The 16,678-nt window shown below is 40.4% G+C and overlaps 1 protein-coding gene across 5 annotated transcripts in view; it reads left to right on the forward strand.

The window, feature by feature from the left end:
• The first annotated feature begins 1,539 nt into the window (after positions 1–1,539).
• The window catches only part of CNOT6 (CCR4-NOT transcription complex subunit 6), a 67,158-nt gene continuing 52,019 nt past the window's right edge, over positions 1,540–16,678 (forward strand). For all 5 annotated transcript variants that reach the window (XM_082453524.1, XM_082453526.1, XM_082453525.1 and 2 more), the window contains exons 1-2: positions 1,540–1,938; positions 14,376–14,489. In XM_082453524.1, coding sequence (XP_082309650.1) covers positions 14,378–14,489 — 112 coding nt within the window. In that variant the 5' untranslated portion in view covers positions 1,540–1,938; positions 14,376–14,377. The remainder of the gene's footprint in view (positions 1,939–14,375; positions 14,490–16,678) is intronic.

Consider the following 16,678-nt stretch of genomic DNA (forward strand, 5'->3'; position numbering starts at 1 on the left):
AGGAAAAGAATAGCTTTATTGGTTTGCCAGGCAAAGGGGGTACACAGCAGGGTTGTGCCCCTGAAAAACTGTGTGTCCCAACCTAGAAGGATTTGGTGAGGAGTTTTATAGCAATGGTTGAAGGGCAGCGTTGCTGATAAGATTAGGGTGTGTGCAGGGCATTCACTCCTTTAATCTGGTCTCTGGTAACCTCTTGATGAGCTTCTCTTGTTCCTTTAATCTGGCCTCAAGTGGTCTTCTCTGGAATGAAGAATGCTGACATCTTCTATTTGTTGGGGGTTTTAGTTCTGTAAAGAGCTCAAAGATACTGTTATGTGTATCCCTTGAGGTAGTACCAGGACCCTGCCCCAAGGCTGCACTATTATTTCTTGGCTGCTCCTCCCTTGTCTCTGCAACCCCTCCCTTCCCTGATTAGCAACTGTTTGAAAAGCTTCCGTGCCCAGGAGTCCTACGGTCTCAATCTTTTCCTTGCCCTTCTAGCTCTCCTCTGCCCCAACAGCAGCCAACCATTTCCCATATCCTCTAGCCCAGTATAGCAAGAGAGGGTGTCTCATTTTGTTGCTATTGTTAGTTCCTGGAACCTGTTTCACTCTCATTTCTTCAGAGTTGGTTTTCCAGGAAAGAGCGAGGAGCCCATCCTAGTTTGCCATGTAGGTGAGTGGACAGCTATTCTTTTTTCCTCAGGCCATGCCTGTCCTCATGCACCTCTAATGGGTTTTAACAGTCTGTTGGGTGTATCTCTTGTCCCTAGGCTGTGAGCTTACTCAGGGCAGGCCGGGGCCTGATTCATCTCTTTGCCTTGGTCCCAGCACAGGACCTTGACCACCAGTCAACTAATGTGCACTGATGCAAGCATCATCAATCCTTTCTCTGCTCATTTTCAGTCTCCACCTGAATAGAACATCTTGCTCTTTGAACACAGCTGCGGACAGTTACTCTGGGCTAGGATCCCACCAGAATTGTCCCTGAATTTACTGGACTGAATGACCATTAATGGACCGAAAAGTGCCACTAATTAGTTTTTTCTTCATATCTGAGGCAGGATGAATCAAGCCACTGTTCACGACTGAATGTCTTGTCTTTAGGCAGCTCAGGATACTGGCTAAGGGTCAAAAGTCTGAGAGCTTGTCCCTGTTTCCATGTAATTGATAGGCGAAACGAAAGGAGGAAGATCAAGGAAACAGAGGGAAGAGAGGAACAAAAATGAACAGCCTGAGACAAAAAAAGAGAGAAAGAAAGAAAAAAAAGAGCTAGTTGAAAAGCGTAGGAGCATTAAGAAGAAGAGAAAGTAGAAGCGACAAGGCAGGAAACGAGCGAGGAGAGCGGGAAGAGGAGAGGGAGGTCTGACCCCGGTGCGCGCCCGGCCGGCTCACTGCTCCCCATCGCGGGGGTGGGGGAAGAGAGGGACGAGCGGAGAGCGACCTCCCCGGATGCTGAATGGTCGCGCCCGGCGGCGGCGGCCAATGGGCGGCCGGGATGTTGGAGCGGCAGCGTCGGTCGCGGCGCTCGCAGGCTTGAGGTGGGGTGGGGGTGGGGGGGGCGGAGGGGGGGGGGTGGGACGGCGGCCGCCGCCATGATGCTTGTTTGCTTTCAATGAAAACGAGGGGGGCGCAGAGGAGGAGGAGGCGGCGGCGTCGGTGGCGGCGGCGTCGGCTGCGCGAAGGCGAAGGCAGCAGTGGGTGCAGCGAGGAGGGCGAGGCCGGAGGCCGAGAGGCCGGGAGGCCGTAGTGGCGGCCCATCGAGGCGGCTGAAGCGGGCGGCTGACGCGGTGGATCTCGGAGGGAGAACAAAGAGCGGCGGCTGAGGCGGCAGAGGAGCGGCGACGGCGGCGCTGCAGCAGCGGGCGGGACTGGTATGGTGGTTCCACAGGTCAGACCCCGCTGCACTCACAGGGAGGAGGCGGCGGCAGCGGCGGAGGAAGGCGGCGCACCCCAAGAGGTGAGCGAGACCAGCCCGAGGCCCGGCTGGGCGCTGCTCCCCACACTGGCTGCCCACGGGCCCCTCTCGGTCGTGTCCCCGGGACCGTAGCGGGGGGGACTCGAGCAAGAGCACCTTGAGTTTTGCGTGCAGCGGGCCCGAAGATTGGAGGAGATGGTGGCTGTTGGGGGTCCCTAGACGCGCGGCTGTCGCCATCCAGTTGGTCCCCGGACCGCGCCCCCGCGCCGAGTCCGGGGCTGGGGGGTGTTGATTGACGGCGGGGGCGGGGGCGCCAGGGTTGGGGGATGCCCTGGCTGTCGACCCTGGCTCTGGTCACCCGGAGGAGGGGAGTTGGTGTCCGGGACTCTTGGCTGGGATGGGTGGCAACTTTGGAGAAGTGGCGGTGTGGCATTGCGCGGAGTGGAGTGTGGAACTTCGGAGTTACCGCAAAGCGGGAAACCAACTGTTTACCCCCTCCCCCAAATGTATTTAAAATTCAGTTTAACGCAAATTTTTGGGGGGGTGGGGGGATGGGAATGACATGGCTAAAGAAGGCCTTAGCACCAGATGAAGAGATTTATGATAATGCTGAGGACTCAGAGATAGTTCTAATTACGTGAAGTTTTGTGTAATAACCTGAATCGTATCTCTTTTCTTTTTTTCTAAACACCAATCATTATTTTCTTTGGAAATTTTTTTTTTGACTCTTTTTCTCCTACAGCTTCTCCTAAGAGCCTGCTAATGAACACCTGTAACCTCTTCTTGAACTGTTACTGCAAATGACAGCATTGTGAATGGTCATCTTGCTTGTCCTTTTTGGATTTGTTACTGTGTTAAGCTGATGTTTAAATAATCTCCTTGAACATGAGTTCCCATACTTACCTGTTTTCCAGGTGGTTTGCCCCATTAGCGGTAGTGCGGAATCTTGCCTCTTTGTGTCTGGGGATTTTAATTTTGGAGAGGAAGAGAGTGAATATGAACAAGTGAAAAATAAAATGGCATATAATAGCGCTTTGTGTTTTTCACAGTGCACTAGAATTTATCATCCCAAAACAGTTTTGTAGGCTTTAGGAGCTATGTCCATTGATCAAAAGGTTTTGAAGACTTGTTTTGTAGTTGCTATCAGGGCAATTATCGCAGTCTTTAGAATGTGATGACTTTTAGAATAAAAATTGCTTAATATTTTTAGACCAGTCATCTAGTCCAGTCAACTTCCTTTAAACAAAATATTTGAATAGCTGCTGTTGAGGAAACAGGCCTAGAAAGGTTAAAGTGACTTGCCCAAGATACTACAGTTAAGAGGGAAAGGACCAGGTTTTGTGTAAATGTGAGAGCACATGAGAGTGAGGTACTTGATGGAGATTAGTTTTTTTGGGAGGGCGGAGTGCGTTTTAATGGCTGGAAGTTATTTGAGGTAGTTGAGTCTGGTCAGTTCTCAGTAGGTGAATAAGATACTTAATGAAATGGTCAAAAAACGAGGATGTGACAAAAGACAAAGTTTCCTGTGAGACTCAGAAGATTTTGCATAGTTTCAGAAGTGTCTTGATCAATGGTAACATAGATGAGGAAGCTCTTTTGAATGCCTGTTTGATCTGTAGGTATTTTCAGGTTTCTTAAACCTTGGTGGCAAAGTAAAACTTTTCAGACTCTTGAACAGATATGAGTTGGTTACAGAACTTGGTCCTGGCTACAAATAAAGGCATTTGCTTCTGTACTTATGGTTTATAAGTAATGCATTTTGGTTAATGCGTAGGCATTCCACCATGTTCATATTAGCCTTTTTTATATTTAAAGCATAAACCTTTTTCATCTCATAGTGCAACAGAAAGGGATAATATATGTAAGGCATACTGGAATAAATGGTCATGGTTGCTCACAGCTGTAGCCTTTGGGCCATGAGAGGTGAGGGCCCTCTTCAGCACACTTGTAACTTTCCCATATGGAAGGTATACTGGTTGGGAAGCTGCTTTTAAAGTGTTTATTTGCATGTAAGATGGGGACTCATTTAGACTGCCTTAATCTCACCCTTCTCTGGGCTTTACCTCTCCCTCATCCATTTTTATTTTCTTGATAAGTTATGTGCAAGGAATAGTATATGCTGGACATAGTGTTGGACCCTGGGAATTAAAAAATGAATAACACTCATTTGCTGTTTTCTTGTTGCTGTAGTCTTAGTAGGTGTACAGAGTGCTGTGGGGAGAACAGGAGAGAATGATGAAATTTGTAGAATGTGTGGGAGCAGTTTACAGAAAATAGCACGGAATAGGTGTTTGTCAAACTGGAGAGATGGGGTCATTTCAGACAAAAGGAACTGTGGGTGCACTGAGGTGCCAAGTGTTGGGGTAAGGCCAATATCGATGTGTTACTGAAACAGGGAGAGTGACTGGAGACGAGCCTGCAAAGGTGTGTCCATCCTAGATTTTGAAGAACCATACTTACTAAGCTAAAAGTGAGGTTTGTATCTTTATCCTATAGCAAAAGAGAGAGCCAAAATATTTTTCATAGGGGAACAAGGTGATTTAGAGATCATTTGGGCATCAGTGCGGAGAATTAAGTGGATCCATACATATAAAAAAGTCACTTTTGAGATACTATGGAGTTAGTGACTCCGAATCTATTTTAAACTTGGATATAGGGTCTTTTGTGTCTGATCCATTTTATAGTGGGCTTGAGGGCTCGGTTCAATTGCTCTATAATACAGGGTAATTTAAAATCAAAATGTTTTGGAAAAAAGTTAAGAGCAATAAAAGAAATGAAACCCATATAATGGTACATGTGAAAGTTCAGGCATTCAGAACTTGTCTTCTGAGTTAGGCTTAGGCAGACTGTAGAGCTTAAGCTGGAAAAATCAACTCTCTGCTCACCAGAAGTGAGAGCCACCAAGCTTAACGGTTATGGCTATCCTGATGGTCTGTGAGGATACGGACTGTAAACATTTTGTGAAATTGGGGAGAGGGCAGAGTTTTCTCTCCTGTGTATTATTGGAATTGAAATATTGAAAATTTCTTAAAACCTAAGAACTCCTCATACAGCTGTTAATTTATATAGTCAGTTCTGCTGTAAAGCAACATATAGGTTCCTAAAAATCACTATGATATGGAAAATTGTGCAGTAAAAACTACAGGCCTTTTGGGAAAAGTGGAACTAAGGCACAACACTCAAAATTTTGTCAGTGACTTATTTTAATAAAAAGGAACCTGGTAAAAATGGTAGCATAGTTTTACACATGTTAAATGGTTATGGTATACATAAATACTACAATAAATGTGTCACTTTACCTTGAAAAAGACCTGGTTTGCTTGTGTTAATGGGCATCAGAAAGGTTGCTGCTTGTGAGTTACTGTACAGTGGTAGAAGGAGGGTTACCTGAAATCAAATGGAATGGTATAATAACACCAGAGGTGGGTGGGTGTGGCTCAGCTCATGTGCACACACACAGAGTGAACTGATGTAGCTGGTAGGTGTTTTAAGGTGTGTGTATTTCTATGCAGCTCAGTTCAGCTGGGGGCAGGTTTCTACCTTCATCTAGTTTTTTTCACAGACAAAATCACACATAAGCAAATGGGAATTTTGTGTTAAGCTCAAATTTTCTAATATATCAGTTACGTTGGAACAGATTATTTTCAGAATAAGTGATACAGCAGAACTGATTATACTTGAACACAGCATTTTAAAATAGGGCTAAAACTCAGTTCCAAAAATACTGGAAACACCCATGTGTCAGGCACCATTATAGACTTGCTCCTCTAATAGGGCTTATGCTCTTTTATTCTAAATGGGTTTATAATGGTATGGAGAGAAAAACAAATGAACCAATAAAGTGCTCATCAGGTTATATACTAATGAGGAATACACAAAGCATTTGGGGCATGCTAAAGAAGGAGCAACTAATTCTGCTTGGGAAACTTGAGGGAGTCATCTCAGAGGTCTTTGAGCTTAGCTTTGAAGGTTGAATAGAGGTTTGTTAGACTGAGTAGGACCTTTTAGTGAGAAGAAAGAACATGTGCAAAGTCAAGTTACATACAACTTGGGCTATGAATCATAGGATGCAAAGATGAAAGGGACAGGAGGAGTGGCCAGAAACAGTCTGTGAATAGTCATAGGCTTTTTCTTAAAGTGTTGAGACTTTCGTTTGTATATAATAGGGATTCATTGAGAGTTTAGGTGGATGGGGTGGGGAATTGTGTGTGTGACATAGTTTTTCAGGCGACATAGTAAAAATGTGAAGGCTGGATGAAGGGGGCGGGGTCAAGAAACTGGGGTCAGAGAGTTCATTTAAGCCCTTGTGAGAGAAATATTTTGGAGTTGTTAAAGGCTTCTTGATGATTTATAAGGTCAGCATTTCATGAATAATTTTCTTTCTTAGTTTTTAGGGGAAAAAAAGACTAGTGGGTCAAAACTGATTGCTACTATGTTAGAACTTCCCAAAATGATTGTATACATGAATTAGCAGCTACAATAAATGTTGAATGCCTCAAAAAGCCAAAATTCCAACTAGATAGGGGTAGCTAGAATACTGCGATTGTAAGAGTGGGAGGAGCAAATAGATTATGGAAACTGTCAAAAGATAAGAAAGAAATGAAAAGATTTCTGTTGGCAGCCATCATTGCTGGAGGTGTAAACTAGACGGTTGCTTGTCTCATACTAAGAGAACAGATTTAATATCGATGGCTCCCTCTCCTTTCCTTTTTGATCTCGGTGATGTTTCATCACACAAATCATGGTTTGACTTAATGTTAGTGGGCCCTCAGCTTTGCTGGCTAGATCATAAATCATAATTGTCCTAATATGTTCTTTTGTTCTATACTTTATATTTGACTTAAAATACAGAAATTAAAAATTTTAAGCTAAGAAGTATTTGTGTTTTAAGTTGAAATTTGTGGATGACCTATACTTAGTGTATCTTTATAGTTATATTTTGAGTTAATTTATTGAGTTGAATGAAATTGCTAGTATTTGACCATTTTTTACCTTCAAAATTGGTAGTTTCCTGTGGTGTTGCAGTACACTCAGGCTTCTCTCTGACTGTATTTTATATTCACTTGTGTTATTAGGCACAGGCACATGATTAGAATTGCATTTTAACAGCAGTCTAGTAAACTCTTATGGGCTGTTGGTTATTGGCTGGGCACTGCGGATGCAGATTGGTATGCCGGTCTTCTTTTAGAGCTTAGACTAACTACTACATCTGCTGTTTGACTCTGTTTTGGAGGAATATTTTATCATAATTTTAAAATCTTTTTTCGCAGAGGTCTTATTGATTGGAAATTTTAGTTAAACCAATATGGACTTAAATTTATTCTTATTCTACTTGAGAAAAGGATTTAAGGAATTGAGATTTTGGGAGGCAGGAGGAGGTGGCTACAGAAACCTTAAGTTCTTAGAAATATTACACGATTATTTGCCTTTTTCATTCTCTTCCTCTTATGCGTATACAGTGGAGTTTTCCAGAGACTGACAAAATGATGTGTAATATCTGATGAATTGAATTCAGAGCAGATAGGTGAATCCAGCTGTCTTCTAGCATGTCAGACCTTAAAGATTTGCAAAAATGTAAGACAGTGTCATTCTCACAAAATTTTACTTTGTTTTTGAAAGTAGTTACTTTTCATAAAAATGTTAACATGTGATAGGTTTATTATATTTAATGAGTTAATACATATTTTAAAATTCCTTATTTGTAATTTCTAGTATGGTAAATATTGATAGATATAACCCACACAATTGAAAGGTCTTTGAGGTACTTGAGTATAAGGGTCCTGAGAGGATAGCATTTGAGGTCTGCTGTGTTAAGTATTAGGCAGAGTTTGGGAGTAGAGAATACAGGTGAAGAGTAGTTTGGAAAGATGGTACATCTGAGAGGGAAACTCAGGGGCTCATGGTCTTAGCAACATAATATTTGGAGAATGAACACAAGATCTTGGTTTCATCAGTGACAGAATTCTAGACTTGTGTGAGGCATTGGTGTTAGAGAGTACAGCTTTGCAGCTAGATTGTCCCAGGTTCAAATCCTAGCTCTACTACTTACTAAGTGTGTGCAACCTTGGGCAAGTTATTTAAACTCAGAGTCTCAGTTTCCTCATCCAAAATAAAATGAGGATAGTGTCTACTTCATGGATCGCTATGAGAATTAAATCAAGGTAATCACCGGTAAATTATTGCATAGTGCTTGAAAACATAGACTTTTGGATCAGACTTGGGTTAAAATCACAGTTGTGCCAGTAGGATCTCTGTGATCTCAGGTAAATGACTCATTTTCTGGACCGTTCTTTCTTTATGTATGGAGAATAATACAATAGTATTTACTCATAGGAGTCCTGAGGGTTAAATGAGATAATGTATGTGAAGGGCCTGCCAGTTGGTGAGTGCTCAAAACATGTTAGCTCTTATGTGCCTAGTGCAGAGTATGGCAGATAGGCACTCCAACACAGTTTTGCCATTACCCCCACCTGTCTGAGGTTTGCTCTTATTTTGCCATAGCGTATCACTAAGATTATGTTTATACAGTTTTACCTTTAAGTTTGTCCCTTTGCTTCATATCCCAGCCTATCCTAGAACGAATATTCTCAGCCTTTGGTCACTTAGGTCCTTTCTGTCTGGTTTCTCTAGATTTTGCCTTCAAGATTAGAGGCCTATGTTAGTTTTTCTTACTCCTGGTAACATGGGCACTGTTCTGTTAGCATACTTGTCTCTTACAAAATGTTTGCTTTTTTTACTGTCCCAGCTTATCCCCTTGAATTCTTATAAGTATTCACCAAACACTATTTGCCAGGCTCTGAAAATATAAAAATATTTAAAATGTAAGTGCAAAGAGCCTATATTAGAGTAGGTGAATGAGACATGTCAAAAAAAATTAAGGTGGGATTAAAGAATATAACATTAGAAATATCTTCAAGGTTCAGAATAGCTCAAAGCAGGGAATGATAAACTCCTGTGTTTGTGATGGGTAGGGAAGAAGTCCTAAATTAGAGTGATGTTTGTAAAAAGGGTTGTAGTGTGATTACATCATCGTAAGATTTTTGTTTGCACTCCCCAGTAGATTAAGATCCAAGATCATGTACGTATTTCCTATTTATTCTTTATTCCCAGAACCTGGCAGAGTGCTTGGCACATAGAGGCAGAAGGTGCTTAGTAAATATTTGTTGAATGAATGATTCTGTAAAGAAAGCTCCCTTAAGGGAGCATGATTCGGATGTATTGAATTGCTTTTTTTGGATTTTTCTTTGAAAACCTGATCTTGATTCATGAAGGAAAGAATGTTTAGACCAGTTTATTAGTACAACGTGCTAGGTCTTACACAAGACACTGGGAGATACAAACTGGGGTGATAGATGCTGTAGTAAGTGTATGGTGTGCAGAGGAAAGAGTAGTGAACTTGTGCCTTTGTTGGGAAGGGCTTACAGGGACTCTGACATCTAACCTGAGTTGCCGTGAAGGGGGTGAGTAGGAATTGAGGGTGAAGGTTCCCTTTGGTGAAGGGATTAGCATGTGTTATTGAAAGACTATGTCTTAGAAGTAGGTTTGCTTTGATTAATTTAGGATTTTTATGGGGTGACTTGTGTGTCAGTGGCTGAAGATGAGTGAGAAAATAGTTGCCTAAATCCAGATTGTAAAGGACTTTGAAGTTAGGGCTTTAGCTAGGTAGGCAGAAAAGGCCATCTTAGATTTTTAAGCAGGAGAGTGACATGAGCAGGCATCTATCAGGAAGGTATAGAGAAGGTTGTTTAAAAGTTGTAGCTGAGAAATGAGGGTGTAAATTAACTTCAGTAGCTGTGAAAATGGAGAAGACAGGTTTAGAAGTCCTGAAGAGGTAAAAATCAGTGGGATTTAGTGAAAAATTGGGTAAGACGTAGTGAAAATTTGGATAGGAAGAAGTAAATTGGCACCAAGGCTAGTGGCACTACCTTTTCATATATTCCATAACTTGTAGCTCTGTGAGGCTCCCGATCATCAAATAAAAGGATTTTTCTGCGCATGAGTTTATTTCTTCCTTCTCCCCTCCCTTCCTTTCCTCTGCGCCTTTCCTTTTTTTCTCCTTTGTGTATGTGAAAGAAGTAAAGCACCAAGAATGGAGGAGAATGTGTAACAAGCGAGGAAAGGAAAAGAGGAATTTAGCATTTTATCTTGTCAGTTAAGATTGGCTGTAACTGAGCCTCATTTCCCTTGGAAAAAAATCTGGCCAATACAATTTAAATAAATTATTTAACTTCAGAGTGCCTTTTAACAAGAAACGCGTTTTTGTTCATTGCCAAAATAACATGATCTCATAATAATTCATTAATATTTCAAAATGTGAACTAGGTATTAAATGTTTCTCCAACAGTCCACAGAATGTCCTTTGTTGCAGATTTGTGGATCCTATATAGGGACCATTCATTGCATCTCATTCTATATATCCCTTAATTCTCTTTAAGTCTAGAATAGTCCTGACACCAGCTTGTTAAAGGTAGCAGACCAGTTACCCTGCAGAAAGTCCTGCATTCCAGTTGCTTCTTTGGTGTCATCTGGCTAGTTCCTCTAGTTCTTAATCAAGGTAAACATTGTTGGTGTGTATTTCATATTCTGTCAGATCCGAAGACCCACAGTATCTGGTTCTACCCCCATTAGTGTTGGGAAGATTGATGAAGGGGGTAACAGTTTATTCCTCTCTTGAACATTTTCTACCTTATAATCAAAAAACAATCTGGGTGGTGGTGTTAACCTTAGCATTATGCCAGTGCCAATGATTCATCTAATGGTTTTAACCCAGTTTATAAATCTTTGTTTTAAAAAGGCTCATTAGGAATTATGAAATGATGTTGTTTTTGTTTTTTATTAATTCTTTCATTCTTCATTTATTCTTTTGTAAAATAGGACTTTTTTTCACCTGGAGCTATTTGATGACTCTGAAATACAGTACCCACTGAAAGGATAAAGACTTAAATCTTTCTATTTAGTACCAGTTTTCTTAGTTTAAAAGCTGCCTCAAATGGTGGCTGACTTGCACTTATGGTCTCTCCCCTGCCCTGCGCCCCCCTGCTTCTTCCCTCTCACCCCCCTCCCCTGTGTATTTTTTAAGCCATTTCATAAAATGTTTAATAATGAAAGCATATCTTTCTATGCTGGTAAATAATGTCCTGTATTTCTTTAAGGTAAATAATTATTCTAAGATACTGAAAAACCGTTTCTCTGAGATCTAGATCAGGGACAGATTTTATGCTGCCAGGATCAGTAGTGATGTTTGGCACTGGATTGGAGGAGTTAGAGATTGACTAGTCAGGGGCTGTAGACCTGCTGACTCTGGCCTAGCTATTTCTTAAAAGTCTTTTAATTCTACTTGACAGTTTTCAAGCCTATTTTGGAAACGTTTTATTCTTTTTAGATAGTAATCTGCAGTGACATACTGTATTTTTTAGAGAGTAAGATCTGCTTGTTGATTTCAAGCCTTGGGAAAAATCCTAAATTGTTTGTATTCTTTTTTTTTTTTTTAAGAAAGTCTTTATTTATTTATTTATGGCTGTGTTGGGTCTCCGTTTCTGTGCGAGGGCTTTCTCCAGTTGTGGCAAGTGGGGGCCACTCTTCATTGCGGTGCGCGGGCCTCTCACTATCGCGGCCTCTCTTGTTGCGGAGCACAGGCTCCAGACGCGCAGGCTCAGCAATTGTGGCTCACGGGCCCAGTTGCTCCGTGGCATGTGGGATCTTCCCAGACCAGGGCTCGAACCCCTGTCCCCTGCACCGGCAGGCAGATTCTCAACCACTGCGCCACCAGGGAAGCCCCTGTTTGTATTCTTATATCCTTTTCTCTACCTAGTTTCCAATACTATGTTCAGTTGGACTCTAAGAAAAATGGGTGGGGTTGCTCACTGGGCAGATATGCTCCTCAGAAGGGCTTGATTGTCCAGTTTGCTGCCGTTTCTTTTATTCTATCATATTCTTTTTTCCCCCCACTTCCTAATCTGCACTGTCAGGGATTCGGAAAATAAGATGATCTCACTGCTTTCAAGTAATGAGCTGTCTCTTAAATTTTAAGGCAACACATCATATGTCATGAAAACCAAGAGAGGGAGTGGTTGGCTGCTTAGGCAGAAATCATGACTCTTTGATGGAATGACCCCAGGTCTAGGGCTTGGATTTCAGATTTCAGTTCAGTAATACTTTTATTTATTCTCTGAAGCGTGATCAAATTCCGGACATTGATTCACACTAAATAAGCTCACATGAGAGTGCTAAATCAGACTTCTGAACTTTCACTAAGAAGTTAAATGATTAATAATTAATAGTAACTCAAAATACTAACCTCAGCTGGAGAGAGCAGCTTACCATTATTAAATTCTGTTTGGAAAAGCCATTGAAGATCACTCGGTCGTAAGTAAAATCTAGTCAGAATAGTGGCATTTGGGTGATCTTAAGGAATCTTAAGGGATGTTGTCATCAAGCTCTGGTAGCCTTACACAGCATTCTGTTATTATTGGTATATTCATATGATTCAGAATGGGCACTTGCTTCACCAGATTGTCCTCTAGATGGAACAGGAACAGTTCTTGACTGTGTAGCTCTCTCTGTTAGGTATTTTTTGTATTAGTCTAAAAACTTCAGGCACTGTATTTCTGTTTTGGAGAAATTAACATGTAGGAGAGCAGTTTTATTAACAATATTTGAGAAAACAAAAAAATGTGCTGTTTCTTGTGCAGATGATTAGTCTCACCATTTATATTTTTACCTTCTTCAAAAAGCTTTTTAGGATTACTTATCTCCTTCTGTGTTTTGACTACATGGTCAAAACCATTTCTATGTTTGAAAGATAGCTCTACTTCTCATCATTAGAGGAGCAGCATAGCATAATGAAAGTTGCTTTAACTTTTTTCCATTTTTTTTATTGTAGAAAATATACATAATGTAAAATTTACCATCTTAACCATTTTTAAGTGTAACATTCAGTGGTATTAAATACATTCATAATGTTGTGCAGCCATCGCCATCATCCATCTCCATAACTCTTTTCTTCTTGTAAAACTAAAACCTCGGACCCGTTCAACAGTAAGTCCATTTGACGTAAGTGATTGCTGACTGGCTTACTTTAAATTCACATGATGCTAGGTTTTTCTCCAGCTTTGTTTAGCTGTGTAGGTATCCAGAGGAGGTGGAGACTTGGTTAGAGCAGATTATGGCTCATCCAAACACATAAGGTGAAGTGAGACTGGGCCAAGGAGTTTGGGAGAATATGCAAGGAAGTGAGATTTCATTTCACCTGAATATTTCAGAATGTGTCTATAAGAATAAGCATTTTAAAAATAACCACAAGCAAAATGAACAATAGTCCCAATATCAACTTAGGTTTAGTTCTTCTTCAAATTTGTCCAATTCTCAAAAATGTTTTTTACACTTGATTTGGTCAGATCAGACCCAAACAAGGTCTATACATTGCACTTGATTGTTGTGCCTCTTAAGTCATTTAATATCAACTTCCTCTTACTCCCCCTTTTTCATGTCATTCATTTGTGGAAGAAACTGGGTCTTCTGTCATGTTGAACTTTCCATGGTCTGTGTCTGGCTGGCTGTATTCTTGTGGCATTATTTTAAATTAAGAAAAAATTTTTTAATCATGGTAAAATTATAACAAAATTTACTATCTTAATAATCATTTTAAGTGTACAGTTCAGTAGTGTTAAGTATATTCACATTGTTGTGTCTCGTGTTATTTTTAACATGTTCCTCTGTCTCCCTTACTTAGTGTAAACTGGTACCAGATCTAGAGAGGCTGATTTGATTCAGGTTCAATTTTACTTTTAATTTTTTGGATGAAGGGGCAAGAGCATACATAGTGTTGGCATGTTAAGTCTAGTTGTCCTAATACTGAGCTCGATCCTTGGGTTGAGCTCTTACAGCCTGATCTATTTAAAATTTTTTCATTGGACTTTTTTCACCTGATGCTTTTATTAACCACGGATGGTCATCCATTTTTTCATTGGAGATTGTGAAATAGTGTTTTTTCTAATTATGTAACTCTTTTTACATTTATTAGCTAGAATTCTGTTAAGAACATTTCCTCATCTAGTTTCTGCCAGAAATGCAGGATAAATGCTTGATTCTTTCCCTTTATTTTCCAATTTTCGGGTGACTGCATTTTGTTGTTGTTGTTGTTGTTTTTTTTTTCCTGTTAAAGTTTTGGATTCATGCAGTTTGAAATGACTCGTAGTCTTTCTTCTGATGTTCAGATTGTCATATCTGTGGCCAGTGGGACCGCTACAAGCTGGCTCCTGTGTCCTTCACAGCCACAGCATCTTTCTTAGTGTCCAGGCTTGTTTGTATTTTTCCGATCTCAGACCTGAAATCCTCCATTTCTCCAAGGAGCTCCTAGTTCCTTTTAGTGGGAAATTGTGTTTAGAGATATAATATGGGTGTCTACTTTTTAAAAAGATGTTATTTTCAGTTATTTGATTCTTCTGAGTATTGATTGGTTTCTTTTCTTAATTCAACAGGCATGCCCAAAGAAAAATATGAGCCCCCTGACCCTCGGAGGATGTACACAATTATGTCCTCTGAGGAAGCAGCAAATGGAAAGAAATCACATTGGGTGGAGCTTGAAATAAGTGGTAAGACATGCAAGCAAAAATTTATGGTATGGAAGTTAAGATATGGTAGAAAATTGTTTTCTAATGCTAATACACAAGGAAAGCAGTGTTGTATTTTACCAGTGCTAATTTATCTTAGAAGCTGGAAGGTTCAGTAGAAAGAACATGGTTTGAATCAAAGTTCAAAACCCATTCATTGCTTATTCTCTCACTATCAGTGTCCTTTTATAAAATGGGGATAATAATATCAAGGATGGAATGAAAATAACACATGTGAAATGCCTAGTGTACAAAGGTTTGTTCTGATACTTAATTCTCTAATAAAGTAGGATAGAGCTTTTACATTATCAAATTACAGGTTTCCAATGAGGTGGGAAATGCCGGTTCTAGTATAGGTTCTGGGATAGATTTGTTTCTCCTTATTTTCTTCATTTGCTTTTCAGTCTTAGTCTCTGGGGAAAGCCTTATTCAGAAACAAAATCTTAAAAGCGATTGGAGCAGCTCTCAAAGTTCCCTTCTACCTTTAATGTAGTCTTCAAAAGTGGCAAAGGGACATTATTACTTCTCAAGGCAACCAGTGCTAAAGAAAGTTTGTGTTCATGTTGGCCTCCCCATACTTTCCTTCTAGTTTGTCTTGGTTTTTGCCTTCTGAAATAATACAGAGCAAGTTTTCTCTTCTTTCACCTGACTGCCCTTGATTTTTTTTTTTTTTAATTTAATGCAGCAAACATACTGAGTATATGCTATGTGTAAAACATTTTGCCAGGTGCTATACTAGGCATATGGAAAATATATAGATGAAAAAAACATATTCCCTTTCATTCTGAAGCTTATGGCATATTAGGGAGTGAGAAGAAGGGAATATACCAGTGTAAATAACTAATAGACAAAATATAACTGCCAAGTCTAAGCAGAAGGGTGCTATACAGAAAGCAAAAAGGAAGTAATGATGATAGTATTTCTCCCTTGTCAGCTCAAGAGTTCTGATTAATCTGTTGAGTAAACCTAAACACCCTCCTCTGCAGCCATAGTAGAGGTCGGTGCCCACATGGGTCTCTCCTTTTCTCCCTCTTCGATTTTTGGAGAGCTGGTATGGTGTGATGGAGAGTGAAATTTCTCTCTTCTTTTGCCTCTCCTGTCAAATTTGATTTTCTGTGTCAGGGGAGCCTTTGAAGCACAGGCGGTCACCACTCCAACTTCCCCTTTTAATTTCTGCCGGATTGGTATTTAACTATATTTTTCTTTTTTTCAGTCTGTATTAGCAGTTTTTGAATTACAAGTCCTTTGCTTCTAGAAAGTTTGGGTAATCTAGAAAGTGCTCACTTAGGTCAGTGAGATTGTATGTCTGAGGTTAAGGGGGTTCTTCACTCTCTCCTCCCTCTACCTCATGTTGGCAACTCCTTGGCAATTTTGAGTCACTGTTCTCTGCTTACTCTAAACTTTGGGAAGAAATCTGTGTACAAGATAGGAAGGAAGAGGAAAGATTCCTCTAAAGTAACATTCTTAACAAAGTCTTATCTTTACCAAGTATCATGGAGGATAAACTATTGATTGAATAGATCTGTGGAACAAGACCTTATAATTAACAAAGCCACTATCAGGAAGGCCACTTTATTGTCTTAAGTCAATCCCTCATACATAAACTCCTGTGTGTAGAAATTTTCAAGGCTGAATTCATTTCACGCTAAGACAGTTATTTCATGAATATGCTCTAGCATCAGTTCCTTCAGATCCTGTGATACAAAGTTCCAGGGATCTGAGGTCATTGAATCCTGGACCTGCAGTAATCTAATATACTCTTCTGGTTCTAGGGAGATGGGTGGTTAGATCCTTGTGCCATTTGGAGGTAACCAGATAAGCCAAATTACTATTAATCATTTACTTTTTAAAGAAAGCCTTGTTTATTGTAAAATGAAACAGAGATAAAGAAAACTGGGAATTCCCTGGCTGTCCAGTGGTTAGGACTCTGAGCTCTCACTGCCGAGGGCCCGGGTTCAGTCCCTGTTTGGGGAATGAAGATTCCCCCCACAAAGCTGCGTGCTGCGGTCAAAAAAAAAAAAAAAAAAAAAAAAATCCTCAAGAAAACCACACAGATATATTAGTGAATTATTATAAGGCCAGAAGCCTTATGATACGCAGGTCAAGAATTAGAAGTTTTTCACTTATCCCAGAACCCCTTCCACACCACAGCCAATCACAAGTCCTTCCCT

Source organism: Balaenoptera physalus (assembly GCF_965194825.1).
Source record: "Balaenoptera physalus genome assembly, chromosome: 3".
Classification (NCBI taxonomy): Eukaryota; Metazoa; Chordata; class Mammalia; order Artiodactyla; family Balaenopteridae; genus Balaenoptera; species Balaenoptera physalus.